General features: G+C 35.3%; 1 protein-coding gene across 1 annotated transcript; it reads right to left on the reverse strand.

Moving 5' to 3' along the window:
* Window positions 1-2,021: 2,021 nt before the first annotated feature.
* On the reverse strand, window positions 2,022-2,834 carry LOC11417965 (albumin-1). Its single transcript, XM_003600695.3, has 2 exons — window positions 2,682-2,834; window positions 2,022-2,571 (listed from the first exon to the last, which is right to left on the reverse strand). The coding sequence occupies exons 1-2, from the start codon at window positions 2,731-2,733 to the stop codon at window positions 2,213-2,215; spliced, it is 411 nt and encodes a 136-aa protein (XP_003600743.1). The 5' UTR covers window positions 2,734-2,834; the 3' UTR covers window positions 2,022-2,212.
* Between the last annotated feature and the right edge of the window lie 18,895 nt (window positions 2,835-21,729).

Consider the following 21,729-nt stretch of genomic DNA (forward strand, 5'->3'; position numbering starts at 1 on the left):
ACGTGGCATGCATGTCATAAATTGTCATGCAGTACAAGTAATTTGAAATTTCACCATTTTCAAGGAATTAATTTCAAATACAATATCAATTATATATATATAGTTCAGCGATAACAAACATAATGATCTCTCTCATAGAAAACAAGAGCAAAATTTAAAACAACACCGAACAACTATCTAACCTCAAGATCATCATAGTCAAATGTGAGGAAGATTAAGTGTTGGAGTAAGCCCTAATAGTCGATCTATATTGATTGAGTTTGACATTGTATCATGATATTGATATAAGTATATATTGTGAATATATAATAACAAGACATTTCTTTATTGATTTTGTTTTGTTTCAAAATAATAAAGCCCCTAAAATAGTTAGTCCGTTTAATGGATTATTAAGTATAATTTAATTGTGAGACCCCATTAAATATAAGGACATTATTCTTAAAATATATGTAGTCAAGCTTTATTGTGAAGTGAGATATCATTAAAGCATGGAGGCTATTATGTGGATAGATCGATGATCACATCTCATAGATCATGGATAAAGAGTCATTAAGTCTTCACATAGATATAAATATTAGGAGTAATATTTATATTGGATTGACCCACCTAGAGAATACTGCATAGTAAAAGTTATGAAAAGTGTCATAAGATATTCTCATAGTGATAGTGGTGTATTCCACCATTTGACCTGAAACCATTATGTACCCTAGACGTTGGAGTTGAGTGCTTTGTCACCAATCAAACGTTGTCTGTAACAAGATGATTATAAAGTTGGTTGATGGATACTCCACGAATCATGTTGAGGAACATGAGTGACCTTAGGTAGAATTTGCCCCTCCTACATAACGGGAGAAATGTCTAAGGCCCAATATTGAACTAGACAAGGGTGACATGCTATGTCTTGTGTTCAATATAGACATGAGGGTAAAATGGTAATTATACAAACAAACGTTATCACATAAAAGGTTTTGTCATAACACATGAAATTCTCGTCATTTGAGTAGCAGTGATGTGTTGCTAGATATAGGAAAATACTTCTCAATGTTTATAATATTAAATATGTGATTTAATATCATTGTCAATGTTACAGAAACCATGTAGAGGCGATACACTTACTACTAAATTACTTGAATGATTTGCTGCAGTTGCCAAATTTGTCATCATGTTTTTAGCGCAGTTCTCGGAGATTTCTAAAACTTTAACAAAGTAACAACAACTTTGATTAGAGTTTTTTTTAGTGTCTGTGTGTGTGTATATATCGTAAATTTCAATTTTAGTTTTGATTTTATTTTATTGTATTTTGTTTAAATTTTTTTTTTACAAATGCTATTAGTACTTTCGCTTATGTCCACCTGATTGTCTGCAATGTTTATATAAGGCATATTTTTGTTTACAGCTATGCAATACATTGCGAGACTTTTCTCGCGAATGTATCCCGACAGTGAAAAGGCTTTGATAACAAAAGAAAAAGAAAAAAAAAAACAGACACCACTTACCATTCAGGCGGTTACCAACAATAAAACAGTGGCACGTAATGTCGGGATGCTCTCGCGATTGATTTTCTCGCTGGGTTGAGCATTTCCCTTTTGTTTATACACAACAAGGAGAGTGATGAAGAACTACTCTACGATCCAGAGATAGAAAGGACATCGCGAGCAAACTGGAAAGTAGTTTCATAAACTTGAATGAGTTTAATAGATTCTAAAAGATTTACTTCTATTGATTTTTTAAAAAAATATTCATATAAACACTTTTTAATTATATTAGATGGAAAAAGGATAACAGTGAAAACATTATATGACTTATAGAATCAAATTATTAAAAAAAAAAAAGATTAATTTGTTACAAGAAAATATGAATTAAACGAGACTATGATATATTTCATCTAATTTATATCACCAATCATTGTGTTTTTTCCTTCCAATACATCTATCAAGTTTTATAAGGATGTGGATTGCCATTGCATCAGGACATACCAAAATGAATTTTAAACAATATTGCAAGAATTAAAACCAAAGAAATATAAATGTGAAGATCGAATTAGAAAAGGAGTGATTCATAACATAACTTGCAAATACATCATTAATTGAAATTTGGATGGATATCTAAGAAATCCATTTGATTAGTTGGAAACAAAGCCCATTTATTTAAAGTAGTAGATGTTTAATATCTTAGCATGCATCATAGGCTTTTTTTGAGATATCAATATTAACTAATAAGCGGTGGTGCCAGGTATCTTCAAGAAGTCTTTCTTGATATTAGAGGTAATGGCCATCTTGTATGCGTCTTGGGCTTCAGAGAAAGAGGCAAAACAGAAGCCATATTTGACATCTGAATTAATATGGCGAGCACAAAAATTTCCACTACCCTTCTTTTTGCATTCAGTATGAGTTTGGCATAAGTTAGGATTTTCTTCAACCTTCTTTTTCATAGTGTTATATGGGTAACAAATGCCTTCACTACCTATAAAGTAAATGACTTCGCAAAAACACTCTTCTGCACAATCTGTAAATTGGTCGCAGTACACCCCCGTACAGTCGACTCCTTCTACTTTCTTCATTGGGAACATTACTGTAAATGACAAAGCAAATTAAAGATACTATTGTACGTTAAATGAAATGAGCTCGAAAATATTTATAAACAGAAATGCATCATATGACAAAGATGGCTAGAATACATACAGAATGCAGCAAGTAAGAAGACAGCGAAAGGGGCAAGCTTAACAGAAGCCATTGTAATTGATCAAAAGAAAGAACCAGCAACAACTGTTTATTTCTTACTTATGAGCTTAGTTAGCCTTGTAGTATTGCATTAGTTCTTTCTTGCATGCACCAATTTATAGATAAAATAAATGGTTTTGCATGATCCATCGATCCGGAAATCGCGCGGTTGAGGACAATGAGAATTATTATATATATAATGTTTCCCTTATTAAATTCAGAAACAATGAACACGAGGTTCATATCATAATCTCTATATTATTCAATTCTGAAAATTGTGTATAATATATGAGCTGGGATAATTGTTTACAACTTTGATATGTTTGGGAAAGGAGACATAAAAGATGCTTTTGATGATTTTGTAGAATCCGAGATGTGCCTTTTCATGATTTTGAACGGTTATCTTTTTTAGTGCATAGTTACACAAAATGTAAGAATCATAAGAAGTAAATAAAGTTTGAACATTTGCTAGGAAGGGTCATATATACATTGACTAGACAACGTCATAAATCCACATCATATATCAAGTATAAATATATATATTATTTATTTCTACATTTCTCTTTACTATTTGGCTTAAATTTTTTCTAGCTCACATTCTACCTCTAACTCTATAACTAAGAAAATTTTTCAACCCTCATAACCGTGACTTACAGGGATCTTCTCCACAAATGAACACACCATCTTATTTACGATATGAATTATATTTACTTGTGTGTGTAAATAGGATGCAATATTCACCTTACAAGCATGTTTTGTAGGGATAAATTAGGCTAAACCCAAAACCTAAGAAAATTTACTGTCTTGTTGGCTCTCTTACACCCAACATTCAATCCCCCCAGAGCATTGTAGGTAGGTCTCATAGTTGTGTGATAAAATTTTCCACAAACCTTTAGAAGTACTTTTATATCACAACAACTACAATCAAGCTTTGTCCCACTAAGTGGGGTCGGTTATATTGATCAAATTATGCCATAATATTCTATCTCAAAGTCTTTTCTAATAGTTCCTCTTATAGTTTTTCTAGATTTTTCTGTCTCTAGGGATCTGACTATCCTTTATCTGATCTGCTCTCGTTACTACATAATCTATAGGTTTTTTCTCAACATGACTAAACCACCTAAGCCTATTTTCCAGCATATTTTATAATTCTAGTATAAGTGCTACCCCAACTCTAATATTTGCATTTCTAATCATCATATTTGCATTTCTAATCATATCTCGTCTAATCGTACCACACATCCAACACAACATCGTCATCTCCACTACGCTGATTTTATTCTTGTTTTGGTTCTTCACCCTCCAACTCCAAAAACATTTTTATTCAAAAAAAAAAAACTCCAAAAACATTTGTATGGCAACCAAAAGCATTCATCCTTGTCATCTAAACTACTTACTAGTATATTATGATTAGCATTTCCCTATATCTCCTTACCACCAATTGCAACCCTTTTTTTTCACAATCAGCAACTAAATTTCCAATTCATTAAAATCATTCTGCATAACAATATTCTGACTGAAAAACACACAAGTTGACTCATATAGCAACTAAAGTCCAATCCAATGTCATACATATCTCAAACCGCAGGGGTTGTTGACCTGGCTGTGTATGTTAAGAACAATGAGAATTAATTTTTTTTTAAAAAAAACAATTTGAATTATAATATTAAATTCAGAAAAATTAACACGAGGTTAATTTAATAATCTGTATATTATTAAATTCAGAAAATTGTACAATACATGAGCTGGGATAATTGTGTACAACTTTTATATGCTGGGAAAGGAGAAATAAAAGATGCTTATACATATCGCAACTTCCGTTCATCCAAACTTCTGTAAAATCCAAGATGTGCCTTTTGATGATTTTGAACGATTTTCTCCTTTAGTGCAAGAATATATAGTTGAAGAATAGTTATATTGCATAGTTATATAAAGTGCAAGAATCATAAGAAGTAAATTAGGTTTAAGCATTTGCTTTTAGAAAATTGTTGTTGACACATTTTATAAGGCTGAGGCACACAAGTAAAATATGATTTTGCTCCCTCGACAGTTAACTGTTGAGGAATTCAAAAACCGGCTGCAATTAACTGCCGAGGAAAACCTCGATAGTTAACTGCCGAGAAATATGTTTCATCATATGAAACAGTCACCTGCTCCCCCTACACACTATTTTCATCATCAACTTCCATACCACTTCTATCCAATCCCCAAATCCAATATTTTTTTCATCAAATCTTGATCCAAAATCATTCAAGCATCAAGCATAGGAGGTATCAACACACTTTTGACGTAAAAAAAAAATCAGGTATTGAGCATTTTAATCCGTTCATTTTTTGGTTTTGTTATGGGTATCTACGTCAGTTACGTAACACTGTCATGGGAATCCTCGGTAGTAAGGTACCGAGGAATACTTGTGAAAAATTTTCACAACAAAAAAATGGCAACTACTACCATTTTTTCAAAAAAAAAATTCTTTTTTTGTTTTTGTTTTAATTCATTATGGGATTGATGTTTATGCATTAGTTAGTTGTTAATTCATATTTTTGTGTTGTTTAATTATAGTAATGGTAGAGAACGCGAAAGATGTTCCGAGAGAGACAAAACCAAATTTTGTCGAATTTTTCGGAGATGTCAAACCGCCTAAAGTTGAAGCGAAACCAAACATTAATGGAGCTTCAAAATATGTTGACTCCGGTGTCCTCCCACTTCAAGCCCACGAAGTTGACACGGCTAGGTTTTTTTCAGTCGACGTTAAGTCGAAAGATAGAGAATAATTGCTTGAGTGGGCACGTCGTCAAGCAAATAAGGCTGGATTTATAATTGTTACACAAAGATCAAACTTGATCAATCCAATGTTCTGCCTAGTGTGTGAAAGGAGTGGAGCTCACAAAGTGCCGAAAAAAAAACCGAAGCATTCGAGAACGGGCTCAAGAAAATGTGGGTGCTTGTTCATGATTAGTGGATATCAAAGTAAGCAAACAAAGGAATGGGGATTGAACATTCTTAATGGAGTTCACAACCATGCGATGATGCCGGCTTTAGAAGGACACATTCTTGGCGGTAGATTAAAGGAGGACGACAAGAAGATTGTACGTGACTTGACCAAGAGCAAGATGCTTCCAAGAAATATTTTGATACATTTGAAGAACAAAAGACCACATTGCATGACAAATGTGAAGCAAATGTACAATGAACGTCAACTGTAACACCCCATTTTCCCAATATATATATATATATATATATATATATATATATATATATATATATATATATAATTGATCAGAGTTCATCACAACAAGATGTCACATTTCGTTCTTTAAAATAATATTTAACATAAATAGAGTTAAAACCACTATTTATTTAAAACATTTGCTTCCAAATATTTTCAACAACGTCACAGCGGAAGTAATTATTCTTTCAACAAAATTGGCACTAAGGCCTCAACATAAACAACATCATTAAAATCCAACAATTGGTCCAACATTGAATTCATAAAGAAAAATACGTAACAATGAAAATAAACAGCAAAGTCCCCATCCCGTTACGTATCAGAGTGACTCCTAAGACGACACGAGGAATCAACTCACCTCAGCGGTTACTCCTGGTTATTTGCACGTTATCCACGTAGAGGCAACATTCAAACAGAAGGGGTGAGATTTCACATTCAATAATAATAAGCATATAATTCTTTAAAAGAATTTAACAACACATAACAACATCTATTCATCATCAGTAGAACTAATAAGTAATAATTTAAGTAAGAGATGTAAATCAACACAACAGCAAATCATCATCAATAATGGTTCATAAAAATTCCATCTACAATTCATCAATTAATTATAGGCTAAAGTGCACTTTTCCACCCCTAACTTTCAAAAACTTGCAATTTTTGCCCCCTAAATACAAAAACTACAATTTTGGCCCCCTAAGATTTAACCCCTTTGCAATAATAGTCCTTTTGGTCAATTTTGACACAGTCAACGCCTGTATGGCATTCCACGTGTGTAAATAATGAATTAAAAAATTGAAAAATGCCACAAAATCATTTTATAAATTAAATAAAGAAAAAAAGATATTAAAAATTAAAAAAAAATCAGAAAAATTTTAAGATTAAAAGGAAAGGAAAGGAAAAAGGAAGAGTCTAAAAAATCCAGATCTGAAAAACACTTATCTTCATCCATCCCTTGTTTATGTGTTCTTCCCCAAAATCCAAATCGAAAAAACTTATAATCATCAATTTTTTATTCCTAAAAAAACTATCATTTTTATCAACAAATTCGAATTTTAAACAAATTTTTAGAAGCCATCACTCAAATCTTAAAACTACAACTTTCATTGAACCCAAAACAATACATATTCATCATTCTATATCTCCTTGTTCATTGATGTCCTTCAATTTAAACTGCCAAAGGAACAAAAGGCCAAGCGCTAAAAGCCTCCCAAATCCCAGCAAAGTGCTAAACAGGCAAAAAAAACAATAAGGTTACAGGGGATAGCAACAAAACAAAATACAACATTGTTAGCCTACTGCATAAGCCACAACAGCGCATAACAAGACCAACACCAAAATAGGCACTAAAATGTGCCCTCTCCCATAGCAGGCCACCCCCGAAACCGCGGTCATCCTTTTCGATTTATACAGAAGAGTGAATAACTTTAGATCTAGAAGTCAAAGTTATATCATGGATTGTTGAGGTTTGCAGATTTTGATTGATTTTGTTGATTCTATTTTCTCTGGATTTGCAAGAGGGAAAAAGAAAGATCATTGTTGTTGTGTTTGATTGATGAATTGAAAAAGAGGAATTTTGTTATGTTGTTGCTAGATTTATGGAAGAGAGATTGTTGTCGAGGATGAGAGAGATTGACTGGGTTGTTGATGATGAAAAAGATGGATTGGGTTGCTGTTGTTGTTGTTGATGATAATGATGATGAAGAATGGGTTTTGATGAAATGGGTTAAGAAGAAAGGATTTTTCTAACATGTGCAAATTTGCACATGTTAAGGATACTAAAGTAGTAAGTTTATATTGGAACTTGTGTATTTTACATTAAATATATATTCTTTTTTATAACAAGTGTGATTTTCAATAAAAAGTTGCTTCTTTTAGTATCCTTAACATGTGCAAATTTGCACATGTTAGAAAAATCCAAGAAGAAAAGTTTGGAGGTTATGGAGAAGAAAGAAGAGATTCCTCGTGTTGTCCTTCTTTTATTCTTTTTCAATTTAATTTTTTTTAATTACAAGTTTTTTTTTAATTACGTGGCATGCCAGGAAGACGTTGACTAGGTCAAAATTGGCCAAAAGGACTATTATTGCAAAGGGACTAAATCTTAAGGGGTCAAAATTGTAGTTTTTGTACTTAGGGGCCAAAATTGCAAGTTTTTGAAAGTTAGAGGGGGAAAAGTGCACTTTAGCCTTAATTCTATTCAACAATGCAACACCAACGACAAATCAACGACTACAATATGCATGTGGTACCATCAGAGCATCAAGCTCTCTTCATTAATGTCATAATTCGACTTAACAGAGCATCAAACTCTCTTCATTTAAAATTAACAAAGCATCAAGCCCCCTTCATTTAAAATTGTCAGAGCATCAAGCCCTCTTCGTTTAAAATGATTATGCATTGACACTACCAATGCAACAACAACAACAACATCAACAAAAGCAACAACAACAACTTCATAGTCTCACAATTCATTAATAGGAAATACATCAATAGGCTGTTGGAACAAAATGTGTTTCGCAATAAACCTTAGTAAGTTTTGATGATAACAAGGTATTAAAAATTGTCAATTGGTTATTGCTAATATTTGTTCAAGTGTACAGGACCATAGGCAAAGTCAATCAATTTCAATAGGTCTTGGAAGAGCAATAGAGAGCAAAAGAAAGCTAAAGCATCTGAAGAAAACTGCGTCTGAAGCTAAAGTGCTTCTGAACTAACAAGTGCCTCTGAAGTAATGACGTCATCAGAAGCAGAAGTCCATCAGAAGCAATATTTCATCAGAAGCTATATAATCACCAGAAGCTACATTTGATTAGTTTATTTTAAACTGAAGTTTCAAAGGAGTTGTTTCTCGTTTCAACCTTGAGAACGAAGAATTAAAAGAGAGGTATCAACGGTCATTTGGAAAGCACGGAGTGCTTGTCCTTCTTTGAAGAGTTGACAAAGTACAAGTGTACAACCACTACCTCCACTACTCTGTTTTTGTCTACGCTACAAGACAAGACAATAGCTCTGCCTGCAGAAATGTTCCTTCAAGATAGGAATGGATTTGAACTTCGATCCTTCATAGGACAACATCCAAATCAGGCAAAAGATTACTGGTGGATGATCAAAGGAACTCAACGACTCTTTAGACGTGCTAAAGAATCTCAAAGTCTCTCTACTCACCTCTATATAAAGGAGTGAAGACTTGAAGATTTACAGAGATATAAACACAAGTTAAAAGCGTCAAAACTCTGCTAAATTTGATTCTCAAAAGCACTCTGAATTTCTGCACTGATTTGATACATCTTAGAAATTCTTAAGTCTAGAGTCTTTATTGCATTGTATTGTAAACACCACTGATTGTATATCAAGTGTTCAATCCCAAACATTTTCTGTGTAATTTTGTTTGATTGGAAGTCTCTTGCCTACGTGCTTGAGCATTAGAAGACTCTTGCTTTAGTGCTTGAGCATTGGAAGTCTCTTGCCTGCGTGCTTGAGCATTTGTGAAGTCTCATACTTAGAGAGTATTGAGCATTTGTAATCTGTGAGATTATTAGTGGAAATCTCCTTGGAAGTGCAAGGGGGACTGGACTACTTCCGGTTTGTGGAAGGATCCAGGATAATTTGCTCGTGTCTCTCTTTCTTCTCTCTACTCTATTTTTATTCCGCTGCATATCTGATTCTGAACATCACATCAGAAGCAATCCTAACCAGCTTCTGAAGTGTTATCAGAAGAAGAATTTTTAGAGAAAAAGAAAACACAATTCAACCCCCCCTTCTTGTGTTTTTCTCACCTTCAATTGGTATCAGAGCTTGCTCTGTTATCAAAGCACTTAACCGTGTGACAGATCAACATCCGGGAAAAACATGTTTGCTGAACCTGAATCAAGTACATCTACAAGATACACCAGTGTTGGTCATGATTATGATACTAATGACAAGAAATCTGATTCTGGAAAAGCTCCAAAGTTCAATGGAAAACCAGAAGAGTTTTCTTGGTGGAAAACCAACATGTACAGCTACATCATGGGATTAGATGAAGAGCTGTGGGATATTCTTGAAGATGGAGTTGATGATTTGATTTTGGATGAAGAAGGAGCTGCTATTGACAGAAATATACACACTCCTGCTCAGAAGAAGCTATACAAAAAGCATCACAATATCAGAGGGATCATTGTTGCTTCTATACCTCGCACTGAATATATGAAGATGAGTGATAAATCCACTGCTAAGGCAATGTTTGCATCACTCTGTGCTAACTACGAAGGTAGCAAGAAGGTTAAAGAAGCAAAGGCACTAATGCTAGTTCATCAGTATGAGCTGTTGAAGATGAAGGATGATGAGAGTATAGAGGAGATGTACTCAAGATTTCAAACTTGAGTATCTGGACTGCAAATACTGAAGAAGAGTTATGTTGCTTCTGATCATGTAAGCAAGATTCTGAGAAGCTTGCCTTCTAGATGGAGACCCAAAGTAACTGCCATTGAGGAAGCTAAGGATCTAAACACTTTGAGTGTTGAAGATCTTGTCAGTTCCCTCAAGGTACATGAAATGAGTCTGAATGAGCATGAATCCTCTAAGAAGAATAGATCTATTGCTCTACCATCTAAAGGAAAGTCTTCCAAAGCTTACAAGGCCAATGAATCTGAAGAAGAATCACCTGATGGAGATTTTGATGAAGATCAATCTGTGAAGATGGCTATGCTGTCTAACAAGCTTGAATATCTAGCAAAGAAGCAGAAGAAGTTTTTGAGCAAGAGAGGTGGTTATAAGAACTTCAAGAAGGAAGATCAGAAGGGATGCTTCAACTGCAAGAAGCCTGGTCATTTCATTGCTGAATGCCCTGATCTTCAGAAGGAAAAGTCAAAGAGCAGAACCAAGAAACCATGTTTCAGCTCAAGTAAATTCAGAACGCAAATCAAGAAGAGTTTGATGGCGACCTGGGAAGATCTGGATAGTGAATCTGGTTCTGATAAAGAAGAAGCTGATGATGATGCTAAAGTAGCCGTGGGGTTAGTGGCAACAGTGTCATCAGAAGCAGTGTCAGAAGCTGAATCAGATTCAGAAGATGAAAATGAGGTATATTCCAAAATTCCCAGACAAGAACTTGTTGATTCTCTTAAAGAACTCTTATCATTATTTGAACACAGAACCAATGAGTTGTCTGATTTAAAAGAAAAATATGTTGATTTAATGAAACAAAAAGAAACAACTCTATTGGAGCTGAAAGCTTCTGAAGAAGAACTCAGAGGGTTTAACTTCATATCTACCACATATGAAGACAGACTCAAGATTCTTTGTCAGAAGCTGCAAGAAAAATGTGATAAAGGTTCTAATAACAAACATGAAATTTCTTTAGATGATTTCATAATGACTGGTATTGATAGAAGCAAAGTAGCCTCTATGATTTACAGCATTTACAAGAACAATGGTAAAGGGATTGGATACTCTGAAGTGAAAACTAAGGAGTATAGTCTTAAAAACTATTGTGACTGTATCAAGGATGGATTGAAATCCACCTTTGTGCCTGAAGGTGCTGAAGCTGAAACTATTGTTCAGTTAGAATCTGAAGCTTCTAGTTCTAAAGCTAAGATCACATCAAAGCCAAAGAACTCCAAGACTAAGATAATGACAGAATCTGATCCTAAGACTACAAAGATCAAGATTCTGAAAAGGTCAGAACTTGTTCCTCAGAGTCTGATCAAACCAGAATCTAATATCTTGAAGTCTGAGTGTCAGAAGAACAAAACAGCTGTTGCTTCTGAGAAAACAATATTCAAAGGTGTTAAACCTAAAGTATTGAATGATCAGAAGCTACTCAGCACTCAGCCCAAGGTACAAGGGAGGAAAAGTAAAACCTCCAGAACTAACCCAAAAGGACCCATGAAGATATGGGTACCTAAATCTGAATTGATTAAAACTGCAGGTGTGCCTAAGGGCAAAAGAGAAACAAAGGTCCTGGTACCTAGACAGTGGGTGTTCAAGGCATATGATAGGAGAAAAAGCTTTGTTCCTCACCATTACAATGAAGGATGGAGGAGAAGTGAAGTTTGGTGGCAACCAAACTGGAAAGATCATTGGTACAAGTACTATTGGTAATTCCTCCATTTCAATTAATAATGTTTGGCTAGTAGATGGTCTGAAGCATAACCTATTGAGCATCAGTCAATTTTGTGACAATGGGTATGATGTTATGTTTAGTAAGACCAACTGCACTTTAGTCAACAAGGATGACAAATCCATTACTTTTGAGGGAAAGAGAGTTGAGAATGTTTATAAGATTAATTTCTCTGATTTGGCTGATCAGAAGGTAGTTTGCGTTCTGTCAATGAATGATAAAAAGTGGGTATGGCATAGAAGGTTGGGACATGCTAATTGGAGATTAATCTCTAAAATCAGCAAGTTACAACTTGTCAAAGGTTTGCCTAACATTGATTATCATTCAGATGCACTCTGTGGTGCATGTTAGAAAGGAAAAATTGTTAAAACGTCTTTCAAATCCAAAGACATTGTATCAACTTCCAGACCCTTAGAATTACTTCATATTGATCTTTTTGGACCATTTAACACTGCATCCTTATATGGAAGTAAATATGGATTGGTCATTATTGATGATTACAGCAGATGGACTTGGGTAAAATTCCTAAGAAGTAAAGATTATGCATGTGAAGTGTTTAGCAGCTTCTGCACTCAAATACAGTCTGAAAAAGAACTGAAAATTTTGAAAGTTAGAAGTGATCATGGTGGAGAATTTGAAAATGAGCCATTTGAATCTTTTTGTGAAAAACATGGAATTGTCCATGAATTCTCTTCTCCTAGAACTCCACAACAAAATGGGGTTGTAGAAAGAAAGAACAGAACTTTACAAGAAATGGCCAGAACCATGATCCATGAAAACAATTTAGCTAAACATTTCTGGGCAGAAGCAGTTAATACTTCATGTTATATCCAAAATAGGATCTACATCAGACCTATGATGGAGAAAACTGCATATGAACTCTTCAAAGGAAGAAGACCAAATATCTCTTACTTTCATCAGTTTGGGTGTACTTGTTACATTCTAAATACTAAAGACTATCTAAAGAAATTTGATGCCAAGGCTCAAAGAGGAATCTTTTTAGGTTACTCTGAAAGGTCAAAGGCATACAAAGTGTATAATTCAGATACATATTGTGTTGAAGAATCTATGCATGTTAAATTTGATGATAGAGAGCCTGGAAGTGAAACTCCAGAGCAAGTTGAAAGTAATGCAGGTACAAATGATTCTGAAGATGCATCAGAATCTGATCAAACTTCTGATACTGAAAAGAATCCAGAAGCTGAGTTAAGTGCAGAAGCTGAATCCAATCCAGAAGCTGAGAACAGTTCAGAAGCTGAACCAAATCCAGAAGCACTAGATGACAATGCTTCTGAAGATAATCAAGATAACACTCAGCATGTAGTTCAATCAAAATTCAAGTACAAATCTTCACATCCTGAGGAGCTAATCATTGGAAGCAAAGACAATCCTAGAAGAACAAGATCTCATTTCAGACAAGAAGAATCTATGATAGGATTGCTGTCAATAATTGAGCCAAAAACTGTTGAAGAAGCTCTCTCAGATGATGGATGGATTTTAGCTATGCAAGAAGAGCTAAACCAATTTCAAAGAAATGATGTGTGGGATCTGGTACCCAAACCTTGTCAGAAGAACATTATTGAAACAAAATGGGTATTCAGAAACAAGCTGAATGAACAAGGAGAGGTAACCAGAAACAAAGCCAGACTTGTTGCACAAGGATACAGTCAACAAGAAGGCATTGATTACACTAAAACATTTGCTCCAGTTGCAAGATTGGAAGCAATCAGGTTACTTCTATCCTATGCAGTTAATCATGGTTTAATATTATATCAAATGGATGTGAAGAGCGCTTTTCTTAATGGTGTCATTGAAGAAGAAGTGTATGTCAAACAACCTCCTAAGTTTGAGGATCTTAAGCATCCTGACCATGTTTACAAACTTAAGAAATCACTATATGGCTTGAAACAAGCTCCCAGAGCTTGGTATGATAGACTAAGTAATTTCTTAATCAAAAATGATTTTCAGAGAGGCCAAGTTGACACAACACTCTTCAGAAGGACTCTTAAGAAAGACATTCTGATTGTGCAGATATATGTTGATGATATAATATTTGATTCTACTAATGCATCTCTTTGCAAGGAATTTTCTAAGTTAATGCAGGATGAATTTGAAATGAGCATGATGGGAGAATTAAAATTCTTTCTTGGAATTCAAATCAATCAAAGCAAAGAAGGAGTGTATGTTCATCAAACAAAATATACAAAGGAGCTTCTGAAGAAGTTCAAGCTAGAAGATTGTAAAGTGATGAACACTCCAATGCATCCAACCTGCATCTTAAGCAAAGAAGATACTGGAACTAAAGTAGACCAGAAGCTATACAGAGGTATGATTGGTTCTCTGTTATACCTCACTGCATCTAGACCAGATATTTTGTTCAGCGTATGCTTGTGTGCAAGATTCCAATCAGATCCTAGAGAATCTCATTTAACTGCTGTTAAGAGAATCTTCAGGTATCTGAAAGGAACAACTAATCTTGGACTCCATTATAGGAAATCCCTAGATTATCAGTTGGTTGGATTCTTTGATGCTGACTATGCTGGTGACAGGATTGAAAGAAAATCAACCAGTGGAAATTGTCAATTCTTGGGAGAGAATCTGATATCCTGGGCTAGCAAAAGACAAGCAACAATTGCCATGTCTACAACAGAAGCAGAATAAATTTCAGCTGCAAGTTGTTGTACACAACTACTTTGGATGAAACATCAGTTGGAAGACTATCAGATTAATGCTAACAGTATTCCCATCTTTTGTGATAATACTGCTGCTATTTGTTTGTCAAAGAATCCAATTCTACATTCAAGGGCCAAGCATATTGAAATCAAACACCATTTTATCAGAGATTATGTTCAAAAAGGAGTTTTAGATATACAATTCATTGATACTGAGCATCAATGGGCTGATATATTTACAAAACCTTTATCTGTGGAAAGATTTGATTTTATTAAGAAAAATTTGAACATGCACTTTGTGTCTGATTAAGATTTGCTTGACTCTGAATAAGAAGTTTGGTTCTGAAGTTTGTTCAGAAGCTATGGTCTATCAGAAGCTCTTAAATGAGGTTTTGAGGAAAATATGCTTCTGAAGATGACATCAGCACTAAAACTTCAGAAGCTATGTTCTTTACTTCTGAATAGCAGAATTAGTGGGATCGTTGGCAGTTACGTTTTAGTAACACCTGTCCCACTAACCAAAGTTATTAGTCTGAAAAGTCTTTGACGTGGTGTATTTGTATTGGAGTATAACAAAAAGGGCAATGATGTTTTATTTTCTTTTAAACGTACTAACACGCGCCCCCAACTGTCATTAATGCTATGTTTGTTTGTCACCTTTTGAATTGCAATCGTTTTTACTAAAAACACTTAGACAAACACACACTACTCACTTCACAACCAACACTCTTGTTTTCTAACCTTCTCTGCGAAGTAAGTGCATCTCTTCTAAAACCCTAGAAACCCTGATTTTGGACCTAAAAATACTCATTCAAATTTATTTTCTACTACTGATAATTGTCAATTTACTGTTGTTTTCCTCCGAACCTTTACTTTGTTTCATCTGCACCTTTTACTGTCTCTGTCTCAAAGTATTTTCAATTGTGATTTTGTCTGTGATTTTCTTGCATAAAACCATCCAAAGTGTCTTTTCTTGTGTTACAAGTCATTAAAAAAAGGTCTCTCTGAATCATTGCTTTGTTTTCTTGCATTTTAATTCAAATATTTGCAAAAATCGTACAAGAAGGGTATTTTGGTCATTTCCTGCAGTGGAACCCATTTTAGTCCCTGTCTTTGTCTCTGAGTCTTTTCAACTTGTTTTACAAATCATTGTTGATTCTTTGTTAAAAAAATCATTTCAAAAATTGCATCTGAGTCAGTTTGAGTCAGTTTAGTCCCTAGGGGCATTTTGGTCTTTTCCCATTAAAATACCTCATTTTTGTAATTGGTTCATTTTAGTCCTTTTGTTAATTTTATTTTAGGTTTCACTTTACGTTTTGTCCAATTTACCAATTTCTAGTCCAATTTTATTTTTATTGCATTTTGGTCCCAATTTCTTTAAAAATTGCATTTTTAGGTTTTTTAATTGCAGATTAGTCCTTCAAGTTTCTTATTTTGCAGAAAGGTCCCAAGTCATAAATTGTACAAGGCCGAGCCATTTCAAGTCCAAGTACAGGTGTCACCACTTCACTGGTCCAAAGGCACACTTGGCAGCTTATAAATAGTGCATAGTGTCAGAAAAAACAATAGAATTCACGCCACATCACAAACAGAACTCCAATTTCTCTCTCCATTCAGTTAGATCAAAATTCAGAAACCATCAAGAACAAGCAAGAACCCTAATTCTCCAGAACCAGATTCATGAACAAATTCATCAAATTTTCATCGATTCTCAGTGATCCATGGTGAATCTTCATCATTGAATCGTTTTCCTCTGCAATTCAAGTGCGAATTCATCACCAAGTGGTGATAAACTCAAGTACGATCACAGAGTTTTTTGAAGAAGAAGAAGAAAGAAAGAAGATGAAGAACATGATCCAGTGAAGAAGAAGAAGGAATCAAACCAGCAAGAAACACCGATTTATTTTCGGTTTCAAGTCAAAAATCAACAAATAGAATCAAATCGAAGATTTCTAAAAAATCTTGTTCGAAATCTCCGATTAAATCACAGGTAAACATATAACTCCACCGTTCTTTCTTAAAAAGCATCAATAAGGACGAATCCATGTAGATCCTCAAGGTTTCAAACAGTTTCTTTCAAAGAATTTGAAAACCTAAAAAAATAATTTTCAAAACCGTAACAAAGAATGTAGATCTACAAAGATTCAAACCTTGCATGTGATTTCTGGCGTTAGATTCATGTTTAGGGTGAAGAAACGAGTTGATTGATGTAGGATTCATGATTTTCTGGTGAGGTTAGGGCTCGTCGGAATCTGGAATTCATGGCGGAGTCGATGAAGATTCCGATGAATTTTCATCTTCTCCGGCCATCTCCTTCCAGAAACCGGCGAAGAGAAGAGAGAAGACGAGAGGCTAGTGAGAGAGCGAGGGAGTTAGAGAGAGACAGGAGTATTGCAAATGAAATAAACCGGTGTCTTTACATATATATAGGCCAGTGAACCGGACCGGTTCATTTCCCTTCAATCCTGGCCGTTTGATCTAGGGTTTGATTCCCTGGATCAATCCTGTGGTTCCTGTGCAGCCAGGCTTTTAGGCGTTGGGCTTGGGCCTCTGTCTTTGGTTTTCTGTTTTCTTGCTATTTTTTTTGCTATTCACACCTTGTTTGCTTGTTGTTTGAACCTCTGCTTGTTCAATTTTTCTCATAAAATTCCTAAAAGATCCCTATGTGTTCTTTAATGCATTTTTGATATCTGTGTTGTTTTTACATGTCAAAAATTGATAAAAATATATGTGTATTTTCTTGATTGTTTTTCTTCTTTTCTAGTGGAATTTTGTGCAATTTCTTGCCACTTTTTGTTCATAAAATCTTGATCCATGGTATGAGTGATTAATATGCAATCTTGTGATGAATATGCTACTGATCATATGCTTGTGTTACTGTTTTTAATATGTTTTGTTAGTTTCTTGTGTTTCAAGTAATGTGTTTCCTTTTATATTTTGGTTATTGTCGTCATTTTGCCGTTTTATCTCATATTCAATTGCTTAGTTTTTCTTTACCATTTTATGCCTTATACTACTAACCATTCTATTTCATTTTTCATCCATTTCTTGAGTATTTTACCATTTCATCCCCCTCTCTCATAGTTTAGCCACTTTACCTTTTCAATTTCTATGTCAAATGGACATGTAATTTTAGGTAGTTTAATTTCCTTTTAATTCCTTACAAGACCATAGCATGTAAACTAGGGCAATGTAAAGGACAATGGACTCTCTATAGTGATGTACACCGACACGCACACACGTTGTATGTTTACCGTTTTAGATGTATGTCTAGGAGACGCGATACTTAGAAAATGTTCATTTTTCAAAGCAAATTAATTCCATCACTCAAATCTTTCCTAATAAACCTTGGAGTCAAAACTCCATTGTATTTTCCTTTATTTTCTTAATCAAATTCAAATGAATCTTAATCTCTACTTAGACACTTTTTTCGTTAATAATTGAACCAACAATTCACTATCTTTTCCTCTCATGCCTTTACGGCCTCCTTCTCTTCTTCAAAACCATTTTCAAAAACTAAAATCAATTGAAACACACCAAAAATACTTTTGAAAGAGAACTACATGGAATTTTGATCCCTTAAAAGGGTATGTAGGCAAGAGGTCAAAACCTCTCCAAGTCCAATAAAATGAAATCTCATACACTTTCTTTCCAAATCCTTAACCTAAATAAACTCTCTTTTTCAATAAATAAGCATAAAAGTAAAGCGTAGACATAAAGCTAGGAAAGCGGTTCCTATAGAATACTATAGTCGTTACGGGTGCTTAACACCTTCCCGTAACGAAAACGACCCCCGAACTTAGAGTTTCTAAGGGTTTTCTCAATTTTACCCTTCCCAAGAAAAAATAGAGAATATCAAAGATTGAAAGGTTCAAGCCTAATTAATGACTTGATACCCCAAAATCGTGATAACACCCTTTTCCTCTTCAATCAATCAAATGGCTTCCTCAAGTTCTGCTCCTGGATCATCATCTAACAAGCAACAACAGGAAACTCCTGCTTATGAGATAAAAGGAAGAACCGTGTCCTTGGAGGAATGGGAATTGAAAATCCAGACTGAATGTCCGGTGGATTTTGCTTCACTAGCTGCTCACAACTGTGACATTGGAAAATTCTATGATGTTCAAGGCTTAGGGAGTTACTTCAACTTCTTGAATGGTCCAGCATATCAAACGCGGGTGCGTCACTTCTGGGTCAGGGCCAGTATTTATGACAGAGAAGCTGCAAGGATTGAAGAAGATGAGAAAGTGCTTCTCAATCCAGAATTGAAAGGAAAGTCTAGAGAAGAAATGGGTCTGGAACCTTTTTCAAAGACTGAGATAAGGTCAAGTATAATGGGAATTCCAGTTCGCATCTCTGAGGATGTCATTGCATTTGTTCTCAGAAGGCCAGCTACAGGGGAATACAAAGCTGGTATTTCAAAAGTCAAGAGCAGTCCTTGGAATAAAATTGTAAATAAGACCCTCTACAACAACGTATCTAAGGGTGCTTATGTTGTGATGTCAGCTCAAACTAGGGTGATGCTGAAGATCCAAAATGAAAGTCTGTTGCCAAAAGGTGGTGGTAGTGAGCAACCTTCATTAGAGCACAAGATCCTTCTCCACTTCTTCATCACAGGTGTAAAGGCAAATGTGCCCAGATACATCTTCAGGCACATGGTACAACAGCTCAGAGAAAGCCAGTTGAGAAATAGGTGCTGGGTACCCTATGGGAGGCTTCTCTCTGAAATCTTTCATCAAGGAGGACTTCTGAATCTCCTCAAAGAAGTAGATTTCTTCACTGATGAGCAGTTGGGAACTGTAACTGGAAAAATCATCAATGGAGAAACTATGAGGTCTATGCGGGTGATCAAGAAAGAGGAGGTGAAGAAGCTGAGCATAGATATGACAGAATCTGATGCTAAATCAGCATTGATGGCTGATTTTCCTCCAATCTGCCAACAAGATCCTTTGGATGTTCAGATGCACTTTATCAGGGAGCACTTTGAAAGAACTAAGGAGAAAATCAGCTTAAGGGATGTTCCTGAACAGATGTATGGAGGAGCTCTTCCTGTTGCCAAGAGCAGGAAGACAAAGAGGAAAGCATTAACCAAGGAAGAATACTTGGAAGAAGAAGCGACAAGAAAATCTTCTAAGAGATCACAGAAGACTGATAATGATGGTGTTGCAGCACCTAAACCCGAGAAAGCAAAAATTGTTAAAACTGAAGGTTCAACTGTTTCTGCTTCTGATGAAGTTATTCAAAAGAAAAGAAACAAAGAGCCAGAAGTTCAAGATGCTGCTAGGGAAGCTGCTCTTCAAACCATCAGAAACAAAAGAGCTAAAGGAGAAAGAAGTGTTCAAGAGCGTATGAAGGAAGCTGCTGAACAATTAAGGAATGAAGAAGAGGATCCAAGTGTGGTGAAGGCCAAGACAACTGTGTCTTTGGAGATGCCTTGCTTTAGAGTCTCAGATGAGCAAAAACGGATGGCTAAAGAAGTTGTTGCAGCTGAATTAGCCAAAAGAAAGCACATGAAAGAACTCTACAGGAAGCAGAGAGATGAACAGCTCAAAGCTGCAGGGTATGTACTGGATGCTGAGAAAGCTGCTGAGATTGCTGCTCTGGCTGCTGAAATTGAAGAACAAACAGTCAAGGAAGGAACTGCTTTGTTAAAAGGAGCTCTGAAAGCTAAGAACATTTCAGAAGCAAAACCTTCAGAACCAGCATCAGAAGCTACTAGATCAGAAGCTCGTCCTTCAGGTATTTCTTCAGATCCAAAAGCTAGAATCAATGTTCAGACTTCTAACCTTCCATCATCACCCTCATCCTCATCATCTTCCACTAACTCAGATGACATTCCTCTGAGTCAGCACATCAAACAATGTCTACCCAACTTCAAACCTTCAAAATCAACCACTTCAAAAACCTTTCATTATGATCAGATACGGATCAACTTTTCTAAACAGAGGATAAAAATCTGTGAAAGATTGTCTGCTGATCATTTTCTCCAACCAGCTGTCATCCAACCTTTAAACATACAACACCCAGAAACCAACCCTAAACCACAAAAAGCCTCTGAAGTAGTTTCAGAAGCAGCCACTTCAGAAGACCCCCAACAACAACATCAAACATCAACCCTTCATAACCTAGAAAAACATTTAGGTGGTGAGATGCAACAAACTCCAGAAAAGGCCTCTAAAACAGTCCCTGAAAAGACTGTCTTAGAAAATCAACAATCAAATCCCCAACCAGAAACCTCAAATGTTCCTGAACAATCTGTTCCTGAACAAACCTTTCCTGAACCAGCAACTCCTGACCAAACTCAAACTAACCCTGAAAACCAAACTGAGAATCCTACCCAAACACCAACTTTTAATGAAACAATTCCTCAGCAACACACCACTTCTGACCAACTATCTTCATCTCATACAACATCCAACCAAGAACCTATACCCATCCCAGATAGCATCCTAGAGTCTGAATTCATTGATGAAGAGCTTCAAAGGATCAGTGATGAAATTCAAGGACTTATTCTTCTCAGAAAAGTTCCTATACTTTCAATTCACTATGAAGATTAGTGGATGGACCTGAAAGTTGGACTTGTTGATTTGATGGATCAGATTAGTGAGAAATGCATAACTACTCAAGCTGAAGTGCTTAAGAAGCATATGGAAGATCTTCACTCAGCTGAGAAAGGGAATGAGAAAGACTCACCACTTCTGATAGCTAATGCTCCTTTCTTTCCAGAAAGTGACTGTGTCTCAAGAGGTGACAGAATTCTTCAAGGGATGAAAAGGAGGCTTAAGGCTAAGAATGAAGAGGTTCAGAAGGTTAAGCAGAAGTCTGATACTCTGGAAGAAGTTGTGAACAAGCAAGCAGAAGAATTGAAGAATCAGTTTGAGCAAATCAAGCATCTGATGGAACAAGTCTCTAAACTAGCCAAACCTTAGTTGCACACCATTTTTGCTTGTTTAGATTTTGTTTTTCAATTAGTATTAACTTGCTCTGATTATGTATCTTAACTTGCTA

The sequence above is a fragment of the Medicago truncatula genome, chromosome 3 (assembly GCF_003473485.1).
Source record: "Medicago truncatula cultivar Jemalong A17 chromosome 3, MtrunA17r5.0-ANR, whole genome shotgun sequence".
In the NCBI taxonomy this organism is placed as follows: domain Eukaryota; kingdom Viridiplantae; phylum Streptophyta; class Magnoliopsida; order Fabales; family Fabaceae; genus Medicago; species Medicago truncatula.